General features: G+C 51.8%; 1 protein-coding gene across 1 annotated transcript in view; it reads right to left on the bottom strand.

Moving 5' to 3' along the window:
- Window positions 1–10,139: 10,139 nt before the first annotated feature.
- STAC (SH3 and cysteine rich domain) overlaps window positions 10,140–27,227 on the bottom strand; it is a 36,839-nt gene continuing 19,751 nt past the window's right edge. Inside the window, exons 5-10 of the mRNA XM_020964452.2 lie at window positions 24,577–24,652; window positions 23,364–23,440; window positions 21,234–21,322; window positions 16,944–16,995; window positions 16,712–16,849; window positions 10,140–12,101 (exon numbers count right to left, since the gene is read on the bottom strand). Of these exons, the coding sequence (XP_020820111.1) occupies window positions 12,003–12,101; window positions 16,712–16,849; window positions 16,944–16,995; window positions 21,234–21,322; window positions 23,364–23,440; window positions 24,577–24,652 (531 nt within the window). The 3' untranslated portion in view covers window positions 10,140–12,002. The remainder of the gene's footprint in view (window positions 12,102–16,711; window positions 16,850–16,943; window positions 16,996–21,233; window positions 21,323–23,363; window positions 23,441–24,576; window positions 24,653–27,227) is intronic.

Genomic DNA, 27,227 nt, shown 5'->3' with positions numbered 1-27,227 from the left:
GCAGCAAAGACGCATAGATGACTGGTGATTTATCATTACTAGGATAACCCCGCCCCTTTGAAGTAGGACCCAAACAGTCTCTTGGTGAGGCTGCTAATGACCCATTTAATGTTGTGTCTGCAGGGAGGGAGCCAGCTGGCTTCTCTTCTCAGTGACCTCGCGCTTTCGGATGCTGACCCTTCCCTCACCTGCTCCCACTGATGCTGCGTCCATAGCTCTCCGGTAGCTGCTGCTGCTGCTTGCCCATCCTGCAGCCCATCCAGGACTTTCTGATGTCCTTCCCACAAGGTCAGTGCCGGAGGAAGGAAGCACGCAAGAGGCCGAGGCAGCCTAGCATCTGTGCACAAGGCTGGCCTGTTGAGTTCCCACTCTGCTTGGGCAGCACGTGGAATGAGCCCTCACCAAATCCTGTCAGGAGCAGTGATACCAAACTCATGGTTCACTGGGCCTGAAGTGACTGATCCCAAGGCCTTCCTCCCCTATGGGGAAGACCAGTATCTCTTCTAGGCCCCTGGGGCACTGAATCTCCCATCTAAACTGAGTTTTGTGAATTTTTGGTGAAATTTCCATGGCATCAGAAATGATCTTTTGTTCAGGGTGCCCTGCCTTACTGCATTTTCAGCCCCCATGACACACTGATCACTTATATCACCAGTCAACTGGACCAGAGCCAGCCTCTAACCTGCATGGCCAAAGCCAAACAAACGGGCCAGAGACAGGAGAGTCAGGACACACAGAAGTTTAATTAATTTCAGAGTGAGGAAAATGATGTTTGCAAGTGGAAGCCCCCCCCCCCCCGAAGGAGGGCTTAAGGCTGCTAAGGCTGGGGTCACTTATATACATGGAAGAGGTCGGCCCACAATGCCATAACCCTTAGATCTTGAGTGAGTTCTCATGGTTGGCATTGCTTGGGACAATACTGGCATTCTTGGGTCTTGTGGGCTCAGTCATTGTCTCCAGTCTTTGGGGTCATGGCTGCCCTTCTTGGTATAGAAGCAGAGCTCTGTGCCAGGAACAGGGGTTGTGAACATGGGAGGGATGGCCCTGGGAAATAAGGGGAGCTAAACCCCTCAGGGAACGCCTGGTGCTGGTCCCAGAGGGTGATAGCACCCCGAGCCACAGGACTGTTGTTGTGCCAAGCTCAGGCACGGCCAGCCTGTTAGGCCTGAGCTCTGGAAAACAGGCCATCTCCAAAGTATTTTGAAACAGTGTGTGCATCCTGGATCAGTCTTTTCATTCTTCATCTTGATACCTCTGTTACTGGACAAATTCAGCATGGGTGCTCTTAAAAAGAAAAACAAAAGTGACCTGTGCAGGGATTTCACAGGTGATTAAGCCCAGCTTGGAGCTGGCAGAGACCTCAGAGCTGCTAGTCCCACCTCACCTGAAAGGCAGCCCACCAGAACATCTCCCAAGTGTCTGCCTATGGATAGAGACCTCCGAGGACAGGGAGCTCACCACCTGTCTTGAAGTTCATCCCATTCTGAGACAGCCCTCCCTTGGGGGAGCTTTTCCTGACATCGAGCCTGAATCTGTGTCTTTGAAGACACTCTCCCTTTCCTCCACATGCCCACCCTGGCCCAGTTCCCAGTTTTGTGCTCTGGGGCCAAATGGAACAAGTCTCATCCCATCACCAGATGAGGTGAAGCAAGTTGTCTGGGGTGGGTCGGCTGAGTGTGAGAGCAGGGAATTTGCTCAGGACCCACCATCGAACATCTCCATTTAACAGCATTTCCCAGTTATGACAGTGATGGCAGTGATGGCAGTGATGTGGCCTTGGAGTAGAGTCTACACCCAGGTGACCCGGGCATTGCCTTCTGGCCTGATATTTCCAAGCCCATCACGAATGGGCCATCAGAGGCAAAGCAGCAAACGTCTCACATTGTGATTAGCGTTCTCCAAGAGGAGAAATTGAGTTGTAGAAAAGTTAAGGGATTTTATCTGAACTCCCTCCCCTCCATACAGCCTGGGCCCTAGGAAGGGCCCCTGGGACTGAGGGAGGAGGGAAGGCAGGGGCCTCCACATGAACTGAACCTTGCCCTAGCCCAGGAATGAGGATGGGAAGGGAGGCTGTGTGCAGGGAGACCGATGAACTGAGGCCCAGGAGGCGTTAGAGAGAGAAGCTGGGGCAAAATGGAGATTTGAAGCAGAAATCGGGGGAGGAATAAGCATTATTAAGCACCTAGTATGTGCCAGGCCCTGTGCTAAGCTCTTTACAAGTACAGCCTTGTTTGATCTGAGCCACAACCCTGGGAGAGAGGTGCTATTGTCAGCCCCATTTTTCAGGTGAAAAAACTGAAGTGACTTTCCCAGGGTCACCTAGCTAGTAAGTGCCTGAGGCCAGATTTACACTTGGGGATTCCTGACCCCAGGCCCAGGCTCTATCTACTTTGCCAGGACAGGATGCCTTTGGGACACCAAGCAGTCCTGTGGTTTGCAGACATCTGGGGGAAAGACATAGTCTTTTCCTTCCCTCATACCTCTGTGATTCAAAGTTCAGAGTGCAAATATTCGTTTTTGGGAGCTTGGGAGCTCCAGGCCCTCCTGGTCTCAAGAAGGGCCATGTGGTGACCATGGGAATGTCAAGGCATCCTGAGCCGTGGTAACTTGATCATTTTAGATGCAAGCGGCTTGTTTATTTACAGGGAGCCCAGGGCAGTCAGAGCCTGAAGGGCCCCGTGGACCTGAGGTTGCTGCACTGGCTTCCTCTCTCCTCTCTCCCAGGACCTGTCCCCTCTGAGGGGCTCCATCCTCAGACGGAAGGGCTTCCTGGCTCTGAGCTTTTCCAGATGCCCAGGCTCTGCTGGAGGAGGATAAAGCTCCAGTTCCTGGCTGGCCTGTTCCAGAGGCCCAGAATGAGTTTAGGCTGGGCTCCCAAGGCCTCTCCCCTTTGGCTGACAGATGGAGTGGGCCACAGAGGGACAAGGCAGGAAAGAGGGAGGTGAAGTGACTGGCCGGGCTAGACACTTTGACCTTTATCTTAGCTTCACTCCCAAGTCCCAACCCCAGGAAACTTTCAGGTGCTGTATAAATGGAGCAATGTGATAGTGGGGAGGAGGCTCCTCCTGATGGGCTTAGGTTGGGAAGGTGGGCTCCTCTGCCAGTTTCCAGGACCTGGGGCCCTTGCCCTCTTCCCTTCCCCCACCCCATGGCAGTAGCGTGGCAAAGCCTTCTGGACGGTAGCTGAATGGCTGAAGGGCTACACTCTCTGCTCCACTGTTGTGCCTCTGCTCAACTCAAGGCTTCTTATCTGCACACCCCACGTCCCCACAATCCCAGGCTGTGGTTCTGTTGAGGCTGAGTTGGGAGAGCTGGTTAAGGTGTGAAAGAATTCGCTTAGACCTTCTCTGTGACCGTTGGGAGCTTTATAAACACAAAACCATGGGGCCAGTCCTGGAAGGAGGGCTAGTAACTTACAGAGGGACGGGGGCCTGTTTTATCTTACAAGAGAAGGGGGAATTATCCTGATGCAGGATGGGGAAGATGGACGAAGGACAGGGGACTCAGGACAAGGAAGGCAGGGGAAATGTTATGCCTCAGGATGAGGGAGGCGAGAATCTTATGGTCCAGGATAGGGGGCTTATGGTATCTCAAACTCAGAGGGGCCTCACAAGGTACTGGAAAAACAAGCCTTCATTTCTTTTTAGCTTTTAGGGCACTGTTTGTGTCCACGTCAACGCGGCTGGTGATTTAGCACATTCTGAGCAAAGTGACTTTCAAAGGTTTGATTTCATCTCAGAAAAAATGCTTTGAGCACTTCCGAGGAAGGGCTCCTTAAACAGAAAGAATCCCAGCAGTGGCTTGGGAAGGGGGTTTGCCGGGGGTCGGCAGCAGGCTGCAGATGAGCAGTGGTGACCAGCGAGGCCTGAGTGGAGATGGCCAGGGTGGCGACCCCCTCTGCCGCTATCAAAGAGTCATCTTTCTGGAAGAGAAAGTGTTTTACAATCCTCATTGTGCCTGTTAGTGGCCACAACGTGCCCTTTAGACTTTGTCTCATTTTATCCTCCAAACTACCTGGGAGTGGGGCAGGTTTGCTATTATGATTGTTCCCATTTTATAGATGATCAAACTGAGACCCAGAGAGGTTAAATGTCTTGCCTTTGGTCACACAGCTAGACCAGAAGCAAGTTCTGTGATTCTGATGTGCAGTTATACTGATCTTTGGAGGGATAGCGCTAATTCGTGACTCATCAGCTGGCTCTTGGTGTTAGACTTACAATGAATAGTCTTGCCTTTTCTTGAGGGATGTCCTCTGTACAACCTCTCAGTCTATGAGGATCCTTGGGTTTCAGTGGAAAGTGGACTCAAGAAGTCAGAGGATTTGTGTTAAAATCCTTGCTCTTTCTTTTAACCAGATGACTTTGGGCAAACCATTTACCTGGCCTCAGTTTCCCCATCTGTAAAATGAGAGGGTTGCATTAGATGACTGGCTTCCAAAATGCCTCTAGCTCTTGACAATGAGCCTTATCAATGAGGATATTAATAATATTCCAGGGGGTTAACTATTGTTACAAATAGAGTGCTTTCCCATCCAGGATCTCATTTCAGCCAGGAAGAGGTCCACCTTGGCATTGCCCTGGCAGAAGAAGGACATCACTCCCTGGCACCAGCCCTGCTAATCTGGCCTTCTCTTGGCTACTGACTCACGAGCCTCCATTTTTTGTCTCCACCATTTGTCCTGGCTGTTCCTCATGCTGGGAGCATGCTCCCTCCTCTCCACTTTCTAGAACTCCTCTCTTCCTTCAATGGCACATGCAGTAAACGGGGTGACGCTCCTCTGAGTGTCTACCTTAGGTTGGTGCAGAGCTTGGAATCTGCCTTTCCTTAATGTGTTGGCTCTCAGTGCGGCCATTGCTGCCGGCTGCTGCTGGCCACAGGATGCTTCTGGGATCCATATGAAAAAGGCGAAATTCTCTGCTCCTGTGAAGTTTACAAAGGCTTCCTCTGGCCAAGGAGGAGAGTCTAAGGTGGAGGTGCCATCTTCTCATCCCTGGCCCTTCAAGCAATTCTGTCACTGAGGCTCGGCTGGAGGCTTCTGCCCTTAAGCTTCAAATGCCTGATACCCCCAGGTTCTGAACTGCTTAGCTGTGTAACAGGATTTCCATTTCCCCACAACTAATCCCAACCTGCTTTCTGTGTAGAGATACTCCAGGTCATCTCCTGGCTTTTAAGGATTCAAGAGAGTTGTTTAGACCTTATTCACTCGCACTTCTGACTGATTGGTTGTTCTCTCTTGACAAAGCTACCAGGGTGTAGCATCTTCTCAATTTAAGTAGGTTGGCATAAGGATTTACTCCATTGATCCCTTCACCCCTATATTGATTGCCTCTATTGACCCCCTCACCTTTTTCTTTATTCTGTCTGTATTTATACAAGTGTTTGTCTCTCTCAATAGATTGGAAATTACTTAAGAGAAAGGACTGCTGCATTCTTTGCATTCATGTCCCCAATACCTAGCCTAGTGCCCAGCACATAGTAGGTGTTTAATGAATGATTGTTTTGATGATGATTCAAATGTCTCTATTTCTTTAACTGTAATGAAATACCGCAACCATGTGAGTTAGGTTCATCCACATTTTATAGATAAGGAAATTGGAGTTTCTAGTGCTCTTTTTGAGGCTAGGAAAAACTTTAAGACCATTTGGATGGTCAGTTACCAGAAGCATGATGGGAATTGAAGGAACAATGGAAATGTATGTGTGTGCATTGTGAACCCCAAAAAAGAAGCCCAATTTTGAAACAGTCAGCTTTAAGAAACAGGCAGAGCAAATGGAGGTGCATGTGTTCACAGTTTAATTTTCTCTCAAGATGGCTTGACGTGCATTGCATGGGAGTTCAGTACAAAACTAGGCCCTCCTAAGGGACCTAGGGCAGAACTGGCTCGAATTGGGATATTGCGGGTACAGCCTTATATGCCCTTTGAAGAGTAGGTGTTCCCAAGGGATGCCAATCAACTCTGGGAGCTGGCCCATATTAAAATGAGGGCCTTCCTTCGGTTTGATGAGATGAGGGCGTTGTCTGAGGAGCTGATCTGCTTTTGGGTCAGAGCACCTGGGTCTGGGCTCACCTTTGATGTTTGCCCCTTCTGCAACCTTGGGAAAGTGTCTTCACTTCCTCATCTGTAAAATGAAGCAGGTGGGCTTGGAGACTTCTGAGGTTCTCTTCAGGTCTAGACCTGTGATCCTTGGTCCAACAGACAATTCTTGGGTACTGTAAGGTTTGTCTCCCTACCATCAACTGGCTGTCCAGCCCATGCCTAAAGACCTCCAGGAAGTGCGGACCCAGTGCTTCCCAAGGCAGCCTGTTCCACCTTTGGGCAGCCCTCATTAGGATGCAGTCTGGTTTGATTCTACAGCTGCGTTTCTGTGAAATCCGCCCCCCCCAATTGACCCTGGTTCTGTCCTCTGGGCTCTTCTTTGGTGGGCTCCTCAGTACTGCTGGGATTGCTTGGATGGTAGCAGCCCTGCCATGTTTGGGGGTGTGGGAGGGAATGTATGGAATGACTTCTGCTCGAAGCCTAGGTCAGTTGTTCCTTTGCATTTCTTTCTCTCTGGGCAGCCTCTCCAGGGCCAGTGGGGCTGTCATCTGGGAGCAGCAGCAGAGTGGGGGTTGGTCAAGCAGGACACCTGTAGCACAGGCCAGTAGTGGGATGAGATCTTGCTCTCCAAGCATCTCTGGTGCCCTACTGGTCAGCTGGTTCTCTGCTTTTCTTAGCAAGCACACATTGGTTGGAGGGGAGCGGATGGAATAGTGATGGTGGTGGCCAGTGAGGAGATTGGATAGGAGAGGAATGATCCATTGTCTGACAATCATTCCAGAAGCATTTATTAAGTACCTACTGCATGCCAGGAAACTCAACATTCCTTTTGCTGCTGGTGGGACTTTCTGGTATTTAAGATCTTTGAGATTTATATGTGGAAACTTGGAGCTCCATATCTAGGGGAAAGGAAGAACAGAAAGAAATAAGAAAGGAAGGAAAGAAAGAAGAAAAGAGAAAGAAAAAAGGAAGGAAGGAAGGAAAGAAAGAAAGAAAAATAGAAGAAAAGAAACAAAAAAGAGGGAAGGAAGGAAAGAAGCCTAGTGCTCTGAGCTGCATTTGCATGTATTGTTCCTGGCTTAAGTCTTTTCATCCTTTCTTTCCTCCCCTTTTAGCCAAGCTCAGCAATGAGAGTACAGACTTTATTTTTTGGTCTGGATCTGTAATCTTATTGGCACAGGGAACTCTACCAATTCTACTCAGCACCTTCCCTCCCACTAACAGCCTTTGAGAGCAGCCTGGAGTCTCAGAGGTGAATCCTTCTCTGTCTGTCTGCCTTTCTGTCTGTCTGTCTGTCTGTCTGTCTGTCTGTCTTCTAAGGAATTTGTAGCCTAGAGGCACTCCCCAGAGCTGGTTTGATGAAGTTTTTTGGTCACTATCCTTACTCAGTCCCTGACAGTGAATTAGAGCCAGAGGGCATGTAGGTCTTTCTGGTAAGGGGAAGGGGGGGGGAGCACGGGCCAGTTATGGAAATGGAGTTGTCAAAGTGCTCATAGGTACCAACTCACACCAAATTTCTTGTGCCCACTTTGGGATCTGCTGAGGTGCTGGCCCAAATCCATTCCCTTCAGGAGCTCAACTGAGCCTCTCTCATGCTGGTGAGCATGGCTGCCCTTGTCAATAGCCCAATGGATCGCCATTGGCTGCCTGCCTCCTTCCTGGGCTGCGTCAGGATTCCAGGCTCTCCTCATTGTCTGTTTGAGCCATAGTCTGCCAGCCTCTGCTGTTCATCTTGCCCAGGATTTGACGTGTTCCTCTGTTTTAATAGCCTCATCTCTTTCCTGATACTACAAAGGCTCTATGCATTTATCACTAGTGCCGCTGTGCCAGACCAGGTAAAGGTAGATGTCGCCCAGGGCCAGCCTTCTTCTGATATCCTCTGTCCCCAGGCTCATTCATCCAGTTCTTGTCTGGCCAGCTTTTGGAAGAACCATCCTCCTTCTGCCGGGACAATGCCAAGGTGGGTGTCTTCCTGGAATCCTTGCCTGGAGGCTTTGTGACTGAAGCTTGTGGAAAGCCCCCTGCAGGTCTGCTTCTCCTCCTCTAACCAGCCTTTCTCCATCTCCCTCACTGGGTCTGAGTTCTCTTCCTGACTCCATCAAGCAGGTGCTTCCCAAGCCTGTGGCCCCGTGGTCCCGTGGCCCCGCAGCCCCGCAGCCCCGCAGCCCCAGGTTTCTCCCCAAGAGCAGCCCACTGGCTTTCTCTGTCACAGATGCCCTGTGGGATGCCCCTCATGCTGCTTCTTGTGAGATATCCCATATTGCAGCCCACTCGTCATAGGTCGTGCCTTGACTTGTCACGTCTACCAGCATCAGAAGATGAAGATGCACTAGGCAGCTAGCCTGAGCCAAGCACAGGCAGAGGATTCAGGCTCCATGTGACACCATTCAAAAGGTTTGACTGAAAGATCACTTTTTGTGCTATGTGAAAGGGGGGATGGTAGAAATAATTGCCAGGCACCGTGGGCAGCTTTGTTACCTTTTAAGGCAGATGTGCTGCAGAGGAAGTAAAGGTCTCCTAGATGAAATGGGAGAAGGGAGCTAGGGGTTTTTACAAGTGACATTTGACAGAGGATCAGAAACCTAGAGCAGGAAAGAGCCTCTGGGGCCCCAGAGTCCAACCCCTTCATTCCTCAAAGGGAGGCAAAGGGACTTGTCTGAGGTCACAGAGGTTCTCTGATTCCAGAGACAGCCATTCTACCCCTGTACCCCATCCTCAGATTCACACGGTTGACTGACGGGAGCAGAAAATACAATATCTCCTGGTTTGCTTATTCAATAAACTAGATTTCAGTGTAAGTTAAACTGGTCCAGGAAGTGTGGAATTCTCTTAATGGCTGACGCCATGTTCTCATACTAGACTCATGGCTCTATGAGAGCATCCCAGACTGGGCATGGACAAGTTAAAAACAGCTGACATTGATCAATCTATGGCCCTTTGCAGTGGCCTGGCAAGTCTGGCATTCTCTGGTGCTTCCTCATGGCACCTCCTCATCTTTAGGAGCTGTGCCAGAAGCAATTAATTAACCACTGAGCATTCATGGCATACCTACTGAGTGCTTGGTACTGGAGTGAAATTATGAAGAAGACAAAGAATAAATGATCCTTATTCTCCAGGACAATATATCCCAATGGGAGAGACACCGAGGGCCTGCAGAAGTATGCCAAGAATGGCTGGGAAGGCCCAGAATTAGCCTCGGTCTCCAAGGATCGGCTCAGCTCACTCATGAAAGGCACAGCCCCCAAAGGTTGGCTTCCATACTCTAGGTAGATGGTTATTGTCTCCAGGTCTGGAGGCTATGGTGCTCCATTAGTGCTGGGAGGGAATGCCCACTGGGTCAGCATCACCAGGCTTTTGACATCCTTAGCCATCAAAGGAGTCCTTTACTCCATTGTCTCCCTATGTTCTCTCTCGGTATTCACTTGGTCCAGCTTCTCTGCCCATCGTATGACTTGGAACAAGAAGTGGTGTCTGAGAGTTTCAGGGACATGTGTAATTCAAAAAGGAGGTGGGCTGGTCATGTGGCAGGAAGGTGGGACCACAGGTGGACAGCCTGAGGGCTGCTCTGGGATTCATGTAGTGCTGAAAGACCCAGAGGAAAGGCCTCCTGAATGGAGGACCCAAGGGAAGGCATGGCCAGCAGCTACAGAGACGCAGAGGCAGAGATGGGCTGCAACTGATGCTGTTGGATGCATTCCATGCATCCGGGAGTCCCCACAGCCCCCCACTCTCTTACAAGGCATACTATGGGGGAAGAGTAGAGGCAGTTTGGAGAGAAGAGGGTGGCCATGTTCTTTCCCAGGCCCTCCTTGGCTGAGACTGTTGGCTACTCCCACCCACCTCCCCCCACACCCACCACTGCTGGAGCCAGAAGCTGATGATGTGCTCATAGAGATATGTGGAAAGAGCCCTGGACCCAGAATCAAATCCTTCCCCTGCCAGGTACTGCCTGGGCAAGTGACCTTGGAGTCCAGATGGGTCTCATCTGTTGAAAGACAAAGAGAAGGACAAAGCAGGTGTGCTGGTACTATTAAAGCCTGGCCTCTTGGCCACCAGCCCAAAGCGTATCCCATTGGAATTCAAGAAGAAACCAGGACACAGATTCTCATACCAAGGGGTATTTTTTAATTATTAGATAGAACACTGAGTTAGAGGCAAACAGCATTGGTCTTCAGACATTCAGTTTTTCAGGCAAATGCATCTCATCCCAGTTTGAGAGAGTCTATGTGTTTCCTGGACCCCTGCCTACTGCACCTCACATCTTTGGCAAGGAGGGCACTCAGGGGGCTGCCTCAGAATTGAGGGTAAGGCATCCAAAGAAAGAATGAGAAGCCTCCCACCCACTCCCCATCCCTTGTTCAGTCCCAGGCCATAACGAAGAAGAGAAATCACTGGAGACAGCTAGGCTTTGGTTCTGAAAAGCGACACTTCAGTGGGCAGGATAGAAGCCTCTGGGCAATCACTTTACTTGCTTTATTGCTTTGTATCAAAATCAATCAAACTGACATTGATTTCAAGGCCATTGAGGATTAGAGTTCACCTTCTCCATCTTTAGCTAGAGGCTACAAATTGAGCTGGAATACAAGGAGGAGGAGACTGAAGGGGGGAGACATTCTGGGACAGCACATCCATGTGAACTATAGCCTTTGGTGGGCTGGGGAGAGGGAAGAGGAGCCAGGTCTTTTTTTCCTAGGAGACGCTAAATGAGCCCCCCTGGATTCTGAGGGAAGAGGGATGGCAGTGTCTCCTTTCCCCAGCAGGAAGGTTATAGTAAACGGTCCTAGGAAAATAGGGATTTTGGTTTGGCAGCCCCAGATTTGGGCTTCTTCTAACCCCCGACTCTGATCCCTGAATTTGACAGGCCTAAGAACCCCACAAGAATGCCAGGCTCTCTGCCAAATGGAAGTGAGAGTGCTGGAAATGAAAGTGGATTTCATCAGATGCCCTGACCACCCACCTCATGGCCCCTGGGAGGCTGCCTAGCTTTGAACCCAAGGAGAAAGAAGAAGAAAATGGATTCTTTTTGATAGTAAATAGGCTCCCTTCACCCAACTACCACTGGGTGTATGGAATCTCCAAATCTGTCTCGTGTAATTCTCTTTACCTGTGAGAAAAAGTAGAACAAGGAAGGAAGTAGAGACCTGCTGGGACAGGTATCTTCTCTGGGTTTGATGGATATAAGGTACAAGGCATCATAGCAATATAGTATACATTGAGAAAGGAGAGAGAGAGATAGAGACAGAGAAACAGAGAGAGATACAGAGAGAGACAGAGAGAGACAGAGAGAGAGAGAGAGAGAGAGAGAGAGAGAGAGAGAGAGACAGACAGACAGACAGACAGACAGACAGAGAAAAAGACAGAGAGACAGAGAGAGAGGACCCCAATGGGTCACTGTATGTCCTGACAATCTGATACCATAATGAGATTCTAGACCCAGCTGTCTCTCCCGTTGTGGGGCTCCAATCCCTGGGGAGGCTGGCCACAGTTTGAAATGCTACACTGTTTGACTAATTCTGTGGACAGAATGCTAGGGCTCACATCACACTGGACCGAAAGCACAGACTGCGCTTGGTCCAGAGAAGGGCAGATTTGACTGCCTGGGTCCCAGGTAATGCAGGGTCGCCTCAGGCACGGTGCATTTCTTCGGACACACAGGCTCCTTTTAGACAAGTCTGTTGACATTCCACCTGCTTCCTGGCCCCTCCCCCAAATTCTCCCAGTCTCTGTTCACACCCAGTGGCAGGCTGGGCACATTTCCTCAACAAACTCTCTGCTTTGTTGCCATTGTCATTGTCGCACAACAGCCTGGTGTGTGTGTGTGTGTGTGTGTGTGTGTGTGCGCGCGCCCACGTGCATTCACATTCTTATCGTCCCCTGGGGGTCATCAGAACCGACAGTGTCCACATGAAGAGGCTGCTGGCCATTGGCAGCCAAGGCTTTCACTGCACAAAGTGGGGCACAGAAATCAGATGTTTTCTAGGATGTCCAGAGGCACCAGGCCCTTCTTTCGGCCACTGCAGACCTTGAGGAAGCCATCCCTTGCTTCTTCTGAGGCCACACAGATCTGGATTCAAAGGGAAGGAGGAAGAAGGGAGGCTCAGTGATGGATGCCCCCTCCGGGCACCGCTTGGTGCAGGGGTGACGTTGCAGGGATGGGAGAAGAGAAGCCCAGAAGAACAAGCTCGTGGCATGTGGCCTTGATTGGGGGGGGGAGGAGTGGAACTGAATTCACATGAGCATGACTGAAATGTGGAGCTACTCCAGCCCATCCCTGTCCTCCTACAGAGTGGTGCTGTAAACATCTGTGCATCAATGGGCTCTGACCTCGGCAGGAGAGAGGAAGTCTCTTACCTCCTCAGTTTCAGACACTGATTCTGTCAATGCTCAGTATCTGGAAGACCTTGTCTTCTGTGGCAACCTCTTGTGGTGATGCCTGAAGGCTAGAAATCACAGAGTGGCACACTCTATGAAGGGTTAATATTGTTGGGGAGCTGTGGGGCAGTGGGCATTAACAAATAGCAGCTCCTGCCCCTGCTGACCTGTGGGCAAGAAAGGGAATCCTCCAAGCGGTTCAGGAGGAAGATTGCCAAGGGTGGGGGGCAGCTCGAGCTTAGGCCGTGCTAGGACCTGTAGAATGTGCGCAGATCTGGAGAATGGTCCTTTGGACATTGGCTGGACCTTCTCTAGAGGGTGGAGGGGAGGCCTCGGACTAGAGCTGCTCATAACGAGAGAGTGCAGCTGAGCGGGAGCAGAGTCATTCATTCCTTTCACCTGCAGAGGGCTGACCACATAACATGGCACATTACTTACCAACCCTCGATGGATTGATCCAGTAATTGGAGGGGATCTTCACAGGGATGTGCCTGGACCACTCAGAAGGGAGTTCAAAGACCCGAGTGTTCCCTCCTTTTTGTATTATTTTGCCTGTGGCCCCTGGCCTGGATGGTGGGCTTTTTTGAATTTTAAATGGGATATTTTCTAGGTTTTAATAGCTGCTGAGGCACACAGCCTAATTTCAAGTATCACCCTCCATCTGTGGGTTCCATGAACCACTTTGACTCTCCTGTGGAGAGTGCCTGCCATTGGCTAACAGCTGGTGCAAATCCGCAGCCCAACAGTATGGGGGGCACTAACGTACAGTCCTCCCTCAAAATTACTCTTAATTATAGCTTCATAAGTGCAAATTTTCTACTAAGTGGTTGGAATCTTCTTAAAAAACATGCTGTGAAAACAAATTAGTGGTGGATTGGAAATGTCTCATTTGTGAACTTGTTAATGAGCAGACAGTGGCCAGACACTGGGCCCATGGGGAGAGAGCTGGGCAGGGGACTGAGCAGGAGGAGGAAGGTAGGTTGGCCTGCCTGGGGAAAGTGCATTGTGCTTTGGCTGACCTCCTTCTGATGCCAAACCAAAGGTCTGTCTTTTTAACATCAGCTTTTTTCTGGGGATGCTGCATGGCCAAAGGACAATGGAGAGATGGGGGCAGGGGGCAGATCCAGCGTGTTTACACCAAGGAATGACCCAGAGAAGCTGCACAGAGAGATACAGGCCTGGGAAAGGAGGTGGGTGACTCATAAGGGAAGGGCCAGGGATAGCCTGGGTCAGCTTACGTGATCCTTTGGTCAAGAGGCTTCAAGAAAGGCCCCTGGCATGCTGGCTGGGCCCCCTCTCTGGCGGGAGGATTGGTAGCAAAACTACAGGCCAGAGTTGACTAGGCAGAGTGGGGGGCATGTGGCCTGTGATGAGATCATGGATTCCCACCAAAATCTGGGCAGATCCTTCTTGTCTCAGATTAATGGGCTGTGTATGTGTCCTCCAACAGGATGAGAAAGTTTTGGCCATTCTGGACTAGATCTCTGGGTTGATTGGGGCAGGGCCTGTCCTCTGCCATTGCAGATGAATTGCAGCCTTAGAGCTGCCCAGAGTCTCTGAGAAGCTAAGTGACTTGCCCAAGGCCACCTAGCCACCCTGTCTTCTAAATGCCTGAGGGCGGCTCTCTCTCTACTCCCTGGACCACCCCATTCCAGAGTCTATGAGTTTTGCAGGGGTGGGGAGGCCAGGGAATGGAGGGGAGAGTCAGAGCACCTGGCTGTCTCTACTACCGGTGTGGCCTTGGGCAAGTGCCCTCCTCCTCAGCTCCAAGGTGAAAGGGTTGGACTGGTGACCAGCTCTAAATCTGAGCTCCAAGAAGCTCATCCACACAAAGGTTTTCCTTGGGACTCTGGCCGAAGAATGAGGCGATGGATGGTCTGGCAGCCCAAGCTGGCACATTGCCAGCTTTTCTGTTTAAAGGTGTTGTCTCCTGATAACCTCCTCTGCCCCACCCCCACGTGCCTCGCTGCCTCCAAGGCTGAGTTCTCCATCCCTCTCTCATCCCTCCAGGGAACACGAAGCCCTCTTGCCTTCTGTTTGCCCAGAGCCGTTGGCTGGGATCTCACTCTGGTCCCACCACACCCTCCCATGTAGCAGACTCCTCTGTGTGTGTGTCATCCCCTGCCTCCCCAGTGGGAGGCAAGCCCCCAGGAGCAGACACCGGGCCATATCATCCTTGGAAGCCCCAGCACCAAGCGCTGTCTCCTGTGCAGAGCAGGATTTGGCTAACAGGCTAGCGCCGAAGCCTTCAGCCCAGTGCAGGGGCTGGGGTTGCTCTGAGGAAAACTGGGGAGGTTCAAAGGACGTTTTGTTTGCACTGCAGAGAGAACCTAAGGAGCCCCAAAGGCTCTCGCTACTTATTTCAATATAATGAGGGGAGCAATTTGGGAAAACCTGAAGCTTCTAGACAGTCTGTGATGAAAAAGCCTTTTCCTCATAAAAGTTTGATGCGTTTCTACAGCGACCAGTTGGAGGAAATGGCTTGGTGTCTCTGGAGGGCAGGAGCGGTTCTGGGCTCTGGAGCTGGGCCCATTAGGACCAAAGAAGTGGAGCTGGGGTGGGATTTGTAGGCAGCTCCCCAACGCCCAACCCTGTGTGACCCTCTCTCTCCCCATATCCTCCCCAAAGCACACGAGGTTAGACTCTGAGACTCAGTCCTGAGAACCCGAACCAGAACCAAGGGACAGGGGGGATTCTGCCTGCAGGGTGGTGGAGCTACTTTTGTACCCACACAGGGGAATCTGTTCTGTGGGCTATGATGACCCACTCTGCATCCAGACGGAGCCCCACAGAGGCTGGTTCCCACGGGCTGGTAGCGACCCCATTTCCCAGTCTCTCCCTGGGTCCCTTCTGCAGACCCTGCTCTCTCTGTGGCACTGTGACCACCATGCCCAGCTCCCCATCTTGGCTTTGTCTGTTTCTGCTCTCATAGTCTCACATGGACAAACCCCTCCCTTCTGTGGCAGCCCCAGGCTCGGGGACAACTCTCCCCGGGTCTGTAACTTGTGGGTGGGCAAAGGGATGAACCTGTGAGAAGCAGGATGGCCTGAAATAGGCAACCTGCTCTCCATGGCTGAGCTCAAGGAGAGACTGGACAGGTGGGGGTGGGGGGAGAGGATCTGAGAAGGAAACACGGGACGTGAAGCTACAAATTTCAAGGGGAAAAAGAAGGGAATTTGAGCAGCTGGCAAGCAGTCAGAGCAGGTGACTCGACCATCTTACTGCCTCGGTATCTGATGTGTTGGGGAGAGGAAAGCTGAGTGCTGGACTGGAGCAGAGATGCGAAGTCTGCACAACGAGCCTTTGTTTAGAGCTAAGGTTTGTCCCCGGCCTGAGAGGAAAGTCAGCTGGAAGCCAAGGCCTCAAGGGGCTGTGCAGAGCCCTGAGCTCTCAGAGACTAAACGAGGATGCAGGAAGAGGGAGCGCAATCTCAGCTCTGGCCTTTCCTTTCCCAGGGCTCCTTAGGTGCTGTCTTCAGGACTGATTCCCGCACCTACCAGGTCAGGGTCTACACCAGGGGGTCCATGATGAGGGGGGCCTTTCTGAAGTGCCCAATGTCACTCAGAGCCAAGCTGGGTGGGTGAGCTGGGCCGGAGGGGCTTTGTTCCCTGAGCTGCCTTGGAAGGGCTGTCCCGAGGCCTGAGGCCTAGGCTGCTGGGAGCAGTGGTGGCAGCTCTAGGGTAACTGCTAAGGATGCCAGTGGCATCCCTTCACTCCCTGAATCCTCACAAAAACCTTTTGATGGAGGTGCAGTCTTACCACGAGGGCACAGAGAACCAGAGGTCAAGCAGCTGACCCCGGGGGCTTCCAGCCCAGCTCCTCCTGACTCCTGTCCAACCCAGTCCCAAGACACCACTTTGCCTTCCTCACCTCTAAATGTCACCCCAGACGACTACCCTGAAGGTGAAAACTCTTCTGGACATACAGAGAGGCTGCTAGGCTGCACAGTAGGTGGACAGCTGGCCCTGGGGGTCAGGATAGATCTTAGCTGATGACTAGCTGTGAGACCCTGGGCAAGTCACTTGGCTTCTCTCTGCCTCAGTTTCCTTACCTGTAAACAGCACCTCCTTTCCAGGGTTGTTGTGACGATGAAATGAAACAATGTTTGTAAAGTGCTTTGTAAGCCTTAAAGCGCTAACTCTGAACGCTAGCCATTATTATTATTATTATTATTATTATTATTATTATTATTATTATTATTATTATTATTATTACCACCATCATCCGCTGCCTATTCTGAATCTACTGATCAGATCACCAACTTGGGGCCTCCTTTCCTGGGGGTCTGTGCTCTTCACTCACCTGGTTCTCCTTCAGAGTGATCTGTCCCTGCTCTTTGCAGCCAATGAAGGTCTGGACACACTTGAAAATCTTCTCCTCTGGCTGCACGCGCTGAACAAAGTTGGCAGGAAAAAACCCAGTTCGGTCTTGAATTTTCCCCTGCAAGGTGAAGAGGAGCATGAATCCAACTCTTGCAGACTGCTGAGAAATATAGCCAATGACCAGCAAAAAGAATGGAATAGAAATACACCACCTTCCACCAGTCTTCGTTGGAGTCCTCCAGGAGCGTGACCACATCTCCGGGCCTGGAAGGAAAGAGAGAAAGGCACTTGGACTTAGGAGGTACAGGCGGAGGGCCTTAGAAAATTACCAGACCTGCCTGTTTTCTGCACAAGGACCCCGGGGACTGGTTGGCAGCTAATGCTGCTGACCACCCGCTGTGATCTCCTTCTAATTCATAGTCATTGGATCACACACTGACCCATGGTGGAGTGCTGCACTTTGGGATGTCCGGGGAGCGCCATGTTTTTGAGCTGTTGCCAGTAAGGCACTTTAGGGGAGGGCTTTGGTCACCACAAGATGTGTTCTTTAGCTCTGGCCCTGGGTGTTAATCTCAGGGCATGGATCAGCCAGTGCTTTCTTCCAGTTGACCAAATCTGTTGAGGCACCAGCAGTTCCCGGGCAAAGAGCCTCCCACTGAGCCTGATCCATCAGGAGATGCAACCATCAAGTTCACTGAGCTCCTGATGAGCACAAGGATTACTTTCCGAGCCAGAGTGGCTGGCTGCCTAAGGTGCCTTGTTTTCTTCCACAGCACCCCTGGGCCTGGAGCGGCAGAAGTCCAGGCGGGCTAAGGCGGCTGAGCAAGGCTCGCTTTGCCCGGCAGGAATGCAGCAATGGCTGTGGTCTGGGGAGTTCTTGTTCCCTACCCACCGGATAGATGCCAGAAGACCCAAGTGTGAGTGTGAATGGGGGTGCCATGACGGGATGGGGGACCACCAGTTTCTTTGTCCATCAATTAACTAGGATCATCCTCCTTTGCTAGGTGTTTATTTGTAAATTCAATCTGAATCTGCAGCGACTCGATGGACCGGGTCTAAGAGCACACATAAAAATCACATGGAAACAGGGTGGGAAGGACAGAAGCCTGAGTCTGTGCCATGCAATATGGGGGGGCTGGCCAATGAGGGCCCAGTCCTTAGACTGGTACCAGCCCACGCAGAGGCTCGTGGAGCCGACTTCTGGGCATTTGGGTTGGAGGGGCTCATCCCCCGCGCCCAGAACAGGCACAGACGCACAGGCACAGACACAGGGCCCTCTGACTCTTTCCCATTGGCTTACTGCACAGTGATCATGAGCCATTCATTGGCTGACAAGTCACAATGACAAGCGCATGCCACAGGTTCAAACGCGCACTCTGATCACTTCTAGGAGGAAAAACTGCTGTGCACCTCTGGGCTCCATCCTAATGCAGGCGGGGACAGTTGGTTCCAGATCCACAGGATGGGCCCTGCTGCTGGCTTCTTGTTCTGGCCACATCTCGAAGAGCCTGATACATGTCAAACAGAGGTGAGCAGGCTTCATGGATGGTGAGCAGCCTCGTGGCGTCGTCTTCATTCCCACAGGGAATGTTGTATCTTGTGAGGCCTGTCTGTACCTGAGCCCAAGAGCCGATGATTAAGTAATTGATGAAGCGTTTTGTATGTATACAACTGATGCATTCTGTATGTGTGCAACTGATGCATTTTGTATGTGTGTAACTGAGGCATTTTGCATGCAATTGGTGATGCATTTTGTATGTTTGTAATCTGGTGCACTCTGTATGTATGTAGTTGATTCATTTTGCATGTAATTGGTGATGCATTTTGTATGTAAGTAGCTGATGATTCGTTTTGCATGTAACTGATGCATTTTGTATGTGTGTAACTGATTTATTTTGCATGTAATTGATGATGTATTTTGTATGCATGTAGTTAATGCTGTATTTTGAGATCCTTGGAGATAGCTGCCATAAAGAGGGATTTCTAAGGTGGTATCACCTCTCTCCCTTGCAGGATCTGTCAGCTTTTTTGACCCCAGAAGATTGCTTGGCCGCTAGATGGCTCAGTACAAAGCATGCTGGGCCTGGAGTCAGTAACTGCGTTTGAATCCTGATTCACTCAGTAGCCATGTGACCCTACAGAAGTCATTTAACCCCTTTCAGCCTCAGTTTCCTCGGGGATAATTGCACCCACCTCCTAAGGCTGCTGTGAGGACCAAGGGAGACAATGCATGCAGAGGAGGACCTTAAGGCTCTCTAGAAATCCCAGACATCGTCAGCGTGCATCCTTATGCTCAGTGAGGCACCTTCTTCCCCTGCTTCTCTGTGCTAACTCCAGCATTTGCCAAGGCTTCCACATCTCTATGAGGTGCCACCGGGCCTGGACCAGCACAGGGAAGCTTCCTAGATGCTTGGGCGGGACTATCTACATTCATGCAAACGGAAAGAGTCCGAGCGACGGGCTGGCTCAAGTCGTGGTCCGCATGTAGGTTATTTTCTTCCAGCCTATCTTCGGCTAAGTCTGCTCCAGCGGCTACCACTGCCATCATTCACGAAGAAGACGAGATGGAACGCGTGTGTGCGTGCGTGCTGGGAGATTGGGGCACATCGTCCTGGGGACTGCAGCTTAAAAGACTGGGTCCTACCGTGGGATGGAGCTTTGGCCCGAGGGTCGGCCAGTCGGGCAACAGCTAAGGGGTGGGCCCTGTGCTGAGTGATGGGAACACAAAGAAAGACAAAAATTCCCGAGTCCAAATCCAGTCCCTGCCATCTAAGACTGTACATTCTAATGGTGAGAAACGTGTCCATGCATAGGTCTGTTCAAACTCCACGCAGAGTAGGGGGGACACCCATGGAGGGAAGACACTAGCATTGGGGAAGGGGGAGACCAGGAAAATCCTGCTGAAGGTGGGCTTTGAGCTGAAGCTTGAAGGAAGCCAGGGTAACCAAGACACAGAGAGGAGGAAGAGCATCCAGGGACAGGGAACAGCAAATGCAAAGGCGCAGAGATGGGAGATGTGAGGGAAAGCTGGCAAGTCAGTGGCTCTCGATCACAGAGTGTATGGAGTGGACCTAGACGGGAGGCAGCTGGGAGGGCAGGAGAGGATTTTGTATTTATTTCAGGAGGTGATAGGGAGCTGCTGGAGTTTAATGAGGAGGGGGTGTCTCTTCTGTCCCCCTGAGCTCTCCCACCCTCATCTCCTCCCACCTCTGGAATGGCTGCTTAGACCAGGGGTCAGTAGGATGGAGCAGAAATCTCAGGGTCTCTAAGTAGTGCTGGGCTTCAGCTGGGGCACAAAGGGGAGGAGAGACAGAGCTCCCAGGGCCAGGGCCACGTTGCCTCCTAAGGGCACCTTCTCCATCTAAAATCACATGTTGGAGCAGGGAGCTCAGTTATGGCCACACAAGTCATCTCCAGGGCCATTGAGCCCCAGTCCTAGAGGCCTCCACATCCCACCAATGATGCTGCTCCATCCTCTAGGTCAGCAGTCCTGGTCCTGGCCCAAGTCAATAGCAACAGTTAGCCTGATTGCAGAGAAGGCAGCTACTACATTTCACCTCTCACTATCCCAATGAGAGTTCACCTTTTTCTGATGGAGTAAAGGTTGGTGACAAGAGGGCTTGGGACCTCAGAAATCCCCAAAGTGACCCTATCAACCAAGTCTCCATCTTTCTGAGAAGATTGGGAAAAGTCACAGAGCGAAGAAATGGAGTGTAAGGGAAGGGAGGAGAAAGGAGATGGGGGAGGGAGAGAGAGAGAGAAGGAGACAGAGGCAGAGAGGGAGGAGAGAGAGAGAATGGGGATGATTTGGGTGAATGATGAGGATGCTCTGAACACTGCTCCATCTGAAGAATCAAAGAGAAGCCCTAGCCAAGACTTGGGTGTGTATGGGGGGTGGGCAGGGTTTGTGAATTATTCTCGTCCTTCACACTGCGCCTCATAATTGAGGATGCTGGAGTTTAACCAGCATGGGAGGGAATTTTCCCATGCCCCACTTTTCCAGAAGCCAGCACCAGCAGAGCATTTCAGTAGCTTTAATTGCTAATTAACTTCCCATTATCTTCAGAGGAAGAAGGGACAAGCCCCAGAGGGGCCCATCTGACCTGGAAGAATGCCCCTTTCCTGCAGAAACATGGTTGGAAAATCCATAAACCTTCTCATGAGACTTACTCATATCTTCTAGTCTTGATGGGAAAAGAGGAAAACAGCTTTTGGCTTGCCACAGAGGGATGAGCACGCCCCCAAAGCTCTGTGGTCAGTGCTGACCTGCCCACGGGCCACTGGGTTTCGTGGGACTGAAGCTGCCCAGAGTTCCTGGCTGTTCAGGGTCCCTCCCGAAGTGCCAAGGGCTGGGGCTGCTTTGTCCACCCTTTCTCAAGCTCAAGGCAGCTTTGATTTGGGTCGGCTGCTGATGTATGTGAGTTCTGAATGAGCTCAGGTCTGTGGGTGAGGCCCAGTCCGCTGGCCTTTCCTTCTTCCCAGGAAAGCCAGACCTTTCTTACCTCATTTCCAGGTCTTCGTTCTCCTGTGGGACAAATTTGTACAAGGCAACGTAGGTGCTGGTCTGTGCAGTGTCTGTGTGCAGAGGTCCCTGTAAGATGGGAGAGAAGAGAGGGAAGGGAATGGGAGCGTGGGTGCCCCTTCCTTTCAGGGTGCTCCCCTGAAGTGTGAAGGTGTCAGACCTTCTCGAAGGCCCCTGTTCCCTGGGGGGACTCCACTCTCACCCCTTGGGATGTTGCTATGATCACCTGCCCCACAGGCTCACTAAAGAGAAGGGCTGGCTCAGAGAGGGGGTCCAGGGAAGGAAGCTCGTCTGATGCAGAAAGAGGCCAAAGTGCCAGGAATCAGTGCATTTCTGTCTTCTTTGACCCCTGGACAACAATCCCCAGAATGGATGTCTGGTAGGTCAAGGGAGGACCCTCCAGGTGGGCCTGTGTTTGGCCTCAGACAAGCAGGCAGGTTCCCGAGATGCTGTTTAGCAGGGCGGGATGGTTGGGGCCAAGGGGCCAGGTAGAGGCCGGGGTCCAGAGGGCCAGTTAATGTCGTTGGATGAGTATCTGCTGGAAAGTGAGGAGCGAAGGCTCTCTAGTCTTTTCAGGAGAATAACCCTTGACTGAGCTGCTTCCTGTCCAATGTTTGGTAGGGATATGACATCAAGACCCAAGACTGAGGAACTGGCATTTCCCTCACTCCTTCATTCACTCACCCACTCATTCTGCCACTACTCATCCATCCATCCATCCATCCATCCATCCATCCATCCATCCATTTGGCAAACACTTAGTAAGCAGCTCCTATGACCATGGAGAATCAATGATGGGCTGTGGAGAGAGAGAGAGCCTCAAAGCCAGGAAGCTCTGGGTTCAAATGCTACCTCTGGCACACACTGCCCCCATGATCCTGGGCAAGTCATTCAAGGCCTCAGTGTCCAGTGTAGGCAACTCACTGTAACTCTTAAGCTTTAGGGGAGGTGCCAACCTGCACTGGTAGAGGGATTTTCCTCACCTGGGAATTTCTTATGCCAATAAAATCCTGGGTCCAGCCCTTACCGAGATTCCTGTATGTGAGGCCCAGAGGCGACACAGCCAAGAGTACGGCGGGTCCCTGGCCTCAAGGAGTTTCAGGGAGGTGCAGACAGTGGCTATACCACCCAGGAGAAGGGGGTCAGCCAATCCACCAGCCATCTGAGCTGTTCACAATCTATCCCTGACTTGCGTTTTCCAACTCATTTCCCTTTTAACACTCTGATCTATCCATGATGGCCTGTTGCTGTTTCTCTCGCTCACCGTTTGCCCAGGCTATGCCCCCTTCACCTTTACGTTTAAGCCCCATCTTCTACGTGAGGCCCTTCCTCAGCCCTGGCTGCTGGTGCCATGCCTGCCCCTTCTCCACGACCTTGTATCTAGTTTGCCTAAATGGTCCTTTATAAGGTTCAGAGCAGGTGCCAGTCTGCCTTGGCAGGGGGAGTATGCCCTCATCAGGAATTCCTCATACCAATGAAATCCTAGGCAGGTCTGGGCCCTAGCCCCCAGTTCTCTATCCATGGACATAGGCACATACTGCTTTTCTCTCCTGAGGGCAGGGATTATTTCAGTCTTTGACTGTGTCCCTGGGACCAACATAGTGACTGGAACACAGTAGGTGCTTCATCAGCGCTTGCTGATTGCTCAGTTGGCCTGAAAGGGCCAGTGGAGGCTGACTGTCACTGCTTCACGGCACCCAGAGGCAGACACTACCTAGGGATGGCTGCCACCTCAGTACCCTAGAAATGGGGTTTCCTGGGTTTGCCCTTGAAGGACCAGATGTGGAGTCAAGCCCATGGGGGCTTCTTGACTTTATCCGGGCTAGGTACTCAACTTCTGCCCCCACCACTGGTCCTTGGGTTGGCTTCATTCCTCCTCCTGCCTGAGCTTGGATGGGTGTAATAATGGGCAGGGGCTTCCAGGGAGGCTCAGGGACCACTTGGCCCTAGGCCTACTCCCCCTCCCCACTTATGTGGCAGACCACCCAGAGAGCCCCCAAGCAGGCGGACAGGACCATCGATGGAGGCCCCACTTTACAATGCCCTCAAAAATCTCACTGTTCTCTGAATTTTCCCCAAGATGCCCCAAAGGAATGCACTCGTCCCTTACTTTGGTAAATCCTGGGCCGTTTGTGATCTTCAAGTCCCGTCTGGCATCATCGGAGCCATTTTCTGAATAGGTAAACACTGTGGAGGAGAGGTCACACACAGAAGTCCTCAGGGCCCCGGGGATCCCTGGGCCACCTGGCCACCCTGCCCTCTCTTCTGCCCAGCCTCCAGGAGTCTGGGCTCATCTCCCCGGCCCCCGGGATCTTCCTTCCCTGGAGGATTTCCACTCCCTAGTGGACAGCTCTTCTAAATGTGGGGGCCGGGCCTTGGTGCTACCACAGGGGTGTGGGGCAGCCATCTCTGAATTATAGGTTCACATTTCTCTCTGTTCTTGTTTAAGCTCTAAGCCATTTTCTTGAATCTCCTAATCTGAAGGAAAGGCATCTCATCTGATTGTGGAAAAAAACATCCCATGATCCCCTCTCCCACTCCTAACTGGTGTTCTTTTCACTTACAGGGTTAGGTTAGGGTTTGTTTTCGGTTAGTATGAATGTTGTAGCGTATTCACACCCATCTCCCCCTTTTCATGGCTACCTGAACTGTTGCAATGGCAAACTGATCCCCCCGCCTTGTCTCTGCCCTTCCCCGCCCAAACTCTGCATGGCTGCCCAGGGATTCTCCTGAAGAGCAGGTCCACCAGGTCCCTCTCCTGCTCACGAAGCCCCCTTGGCTCCCTAGCGCCCCTCGGATCAAACACAAAACACAGACAGCCTGGCTCTAGCCCCTCTGCCCAGGCCGCTGGACCCTGCTCCCTGCGATGTCTGCTGTGGTCCAGCCCTGGTCCAACTGAACCCGCCTGTTTGCTCTTCCCCCAAGGTGACATCTTTCATCCCCCATCTTTGGGAAAGACCAGTTTCTAGCAGAGTGCCTTCACAACTTAGACCAATTTCAAGGAAAGAAGGTCATGATAGCAATGTACAGTGAGTGAATGGAGATCCTGTGGATGGCAGAATCGGTAAGTTCTGAAATGTGGGGGGGGGGGTTTGGGAAATCAGAGGTTACGCCCAAAGAATGTGGGAGGACAAACCATGGAGGTCACTGTGTCACTCTACAAGCATCTTTCCCACGATCGATTAATCGGTGGAGAACCTGCCTGTGCAGTGTGGCTGGGCGCCCAAAGGAGGACAGGGAGGGGCCCACTTGGCTCCCCGGTTTGTGACTCAAGCGGTCCTGATGTGCGCTCCCATCAGCCCCACCCTCTCTTTCCTACTCACCACTGTTGCTCCGTCTCCTGCTTGGCTCAAAGAATACTCCAGGCACTTCCTCTGGGACCTCGCCAAGGTCTGAGATCTGTGAGGAGAGAGAAGGGTGAGCTGGAGGCCTCGAGCACATCCTAGGCCAGGGCAGAGAGGCCTCAGGGGCGTGCTGCTGGCTGGGGACATAATGGCATTGCAACAAAATAAATAGAGCTTCACGTCAGTCCATCTTAGGTCCATCTGGGGCATTGGCTGTTTCTGCACAGGTCAAAGGGTACTCCTCCTCCTGTGACAGAATGGCTGCATTTTCTTTTCCTTTTGGATTTAGTCTCAGCACTATTCATGGTTTTGACCACGGGTCTCTCACCCTTGGCCTCCCTTTGGTATAACACTTCCCTGGTAAATCAGAGAAACCTGATGAGAAATTGTAATGGTGGCTTGAGGCGGGGAGGCCTGACATCAACTGAAGCTGGGCTCCTTCACATCTGAGGTGCACAGTGTGGCTGGTCCTCTGCCCGTGGCCCACGCGCATGATAGAAACCCAAGCTGAGCAAACGTTACGCTGTCTGCTCTCCCACCTCTGCACCCAAGGAATAGACATTCCAGTGTCGCCCCTGCTTGGTGTGATCTGGTGAAAGGTGGTGCTGCTCACCTCCACCTTCCCAGAGGAGATAGGGAAGGAGCCGAGGTGGGAGCTGAAGGGTGCAAAGATAACGCTAAAGGCTGATCACAGGGGCCCCAAGCGCTGTCCACTGAGCTCCATCTCACACCATCTGGGCACTTCGGCACGCCTTCCCTCTCACTCTGTCTTTCCTTCCATTTCCCCTTTACCTCTCCATCCTTCCTGCTTTCTCTCCTTCCCATTCTCCTTCCCTCCTGCTTTCTCTCCTTCCCACTATTGGACATATACCCTAAGATGGTCAAAGACAGACAGTGCCCAAATATACTCAGCCGCACTGTTTGTGGAAACTAAAACTGGAAGGCAGTGGGGGGTAAACTGAACATATGTACAAGGTGCACAAATGTAATGGTGTATTATTGTGCAGGAGGAAATGAAGATGAAAAATTCAGAGAAACATGGGACTTACATGCACTTCTGCCGAGTGAAGTGGGGAGAACCAGCAGAGTGGTACAGACAGAGGCTACAATAATGTAAATGAAAACACCACTAAAGGCAGCTGAGCTCTGAATAACTGTCAAAATGACAGGGGCTGGTTCAGGAAGATGGATGAGGAACCACACTTTCCCTCCTCTCTGTAGAGAGGTGGGGGACTACAGGAACAGAACACGTTGGTTGGCATTGGTTAGGAGGAAGGGTTAGAGGGCACGCACACCAGGGAATAATCGTAGTACAAAAATGACAGGCATCTTTGAAACTTTAATTTCAAGTCTATCCTTTGTTAACTGTAAATAAACAACACCCCGTCTATTAGAAATTCCAAGACTATTTGTGCTCCTAGAGGGAGAGATGCTTCCCAGTCTGCCAAGGGTGTGACCTGGGAGGATTCCCAAGCGCTCCAGTTGGTCAACCCAGAGCCATCCTTACCTCCTCCCCCTATCTCTGCACAGCCTCCCCCACCCCAGGGGGACTGACCATTCTGCCTGACATCCCTGAATCAGAGCGGTCTCCTCACGCCAGCCAGATTCAGGCCCCATTACATTTCAGATGGACCGTGACCATCGCCTCCTAACTGACCTCTGCTCCAGCTCACTCCCCTCTCTCACTCAATTGCCCAAATCATCTTTGCAAGGCAGAATCCTGACAATGTCTCAAGCCTTCAATGACTCCCTATGCCTGGAGGATAAACTATAGACACCTCAAATTGGCATCGGAAGCCCTTTGAGCCCCCTTCCCAGTCTAATATCTCGCGACCCACTTTCACACTCTTCACGGTCCACCCATAGGGTCCATGTGCTATTCCCCCAGCTCAACCTTCCAGGCCTTTGCATCGACTCCCTCTCCGGCTGGAGATGGGCCCCCTCCTGGCTTCTCCCTGCTCTGAAATTATCTTCATTCAGCCACTGCCTCCCATGGGGGGCAGGGGGAAGCTTTCCTGATACCCCCAGGAGTGCCCTACCCCTCCTCAGATTTCCTTGAGTTTATTTACTTCTCAGTGCCCGGGTCAATTAGGGCCAGAAAAAGAGTACTGAATGCTGAGTGGGCTGATGGCGGGGCGGATCGGGGAAAGTTCTAATGGGGGAGGCCTTGAAAGGAGGGGCAAGAGCAGCTACCAGGCCTAGAGCATCCTCCTATTCCCAAAGCACCTCTTGCCTGGCAGGGTGGCAGTGTTAGTGCGATTACCCTCATCTCACAGATGAGAAGACTGAGGATTGGAGAGGGGAAGAGATTTGCCCCTGGTCATATGGCTAATAAGCGATGGAGCTGAGATTTGAACCCAGGTCTTCAGACTGCTACACCATGCCCTACCTCTAGGACTCCCCCAGGTGGAGAAGAGGAGGGGGAAGGGAAGGCTGAAAGGGGCAGCACTGCTGGGGGTGGGGCACAGATGGGAAAGGCCGGCTCCCAGGGCCAGGGCCAGGGCCAGGGCCAGGGGTCATAGCAGGGGGCTGAATCTCGAAGGGAGAGCATTTCATATGCTTGGCCGTGTCAGAGAATCTGCCTGGGAAGCCCTGGTTTGGGTTTTGTTTCTGGTTGGAAGCAGCGAGGA

This window comes from Phascolarctos cinereus, unplaced genomic scaffold (assembly GCF_003287225.1).
Source record: "Phascolarctos cinereus isolate Bilbo 61053 unplaced genomic scaffold, phaCin_HiC Scaffold_4;HRSCAF=312, whole genome shotgun sequence".
Taxonomy (NCBI): Eukaryota; Metazoa; Chordata; class Mammalia; order Diprotodontia; family Phascolarctidae; genus Phascolarctos; species Phascolarctos cinereus.
This window is presented reverse-complemented; position numbering and strand designations above follow the sequence as displayed.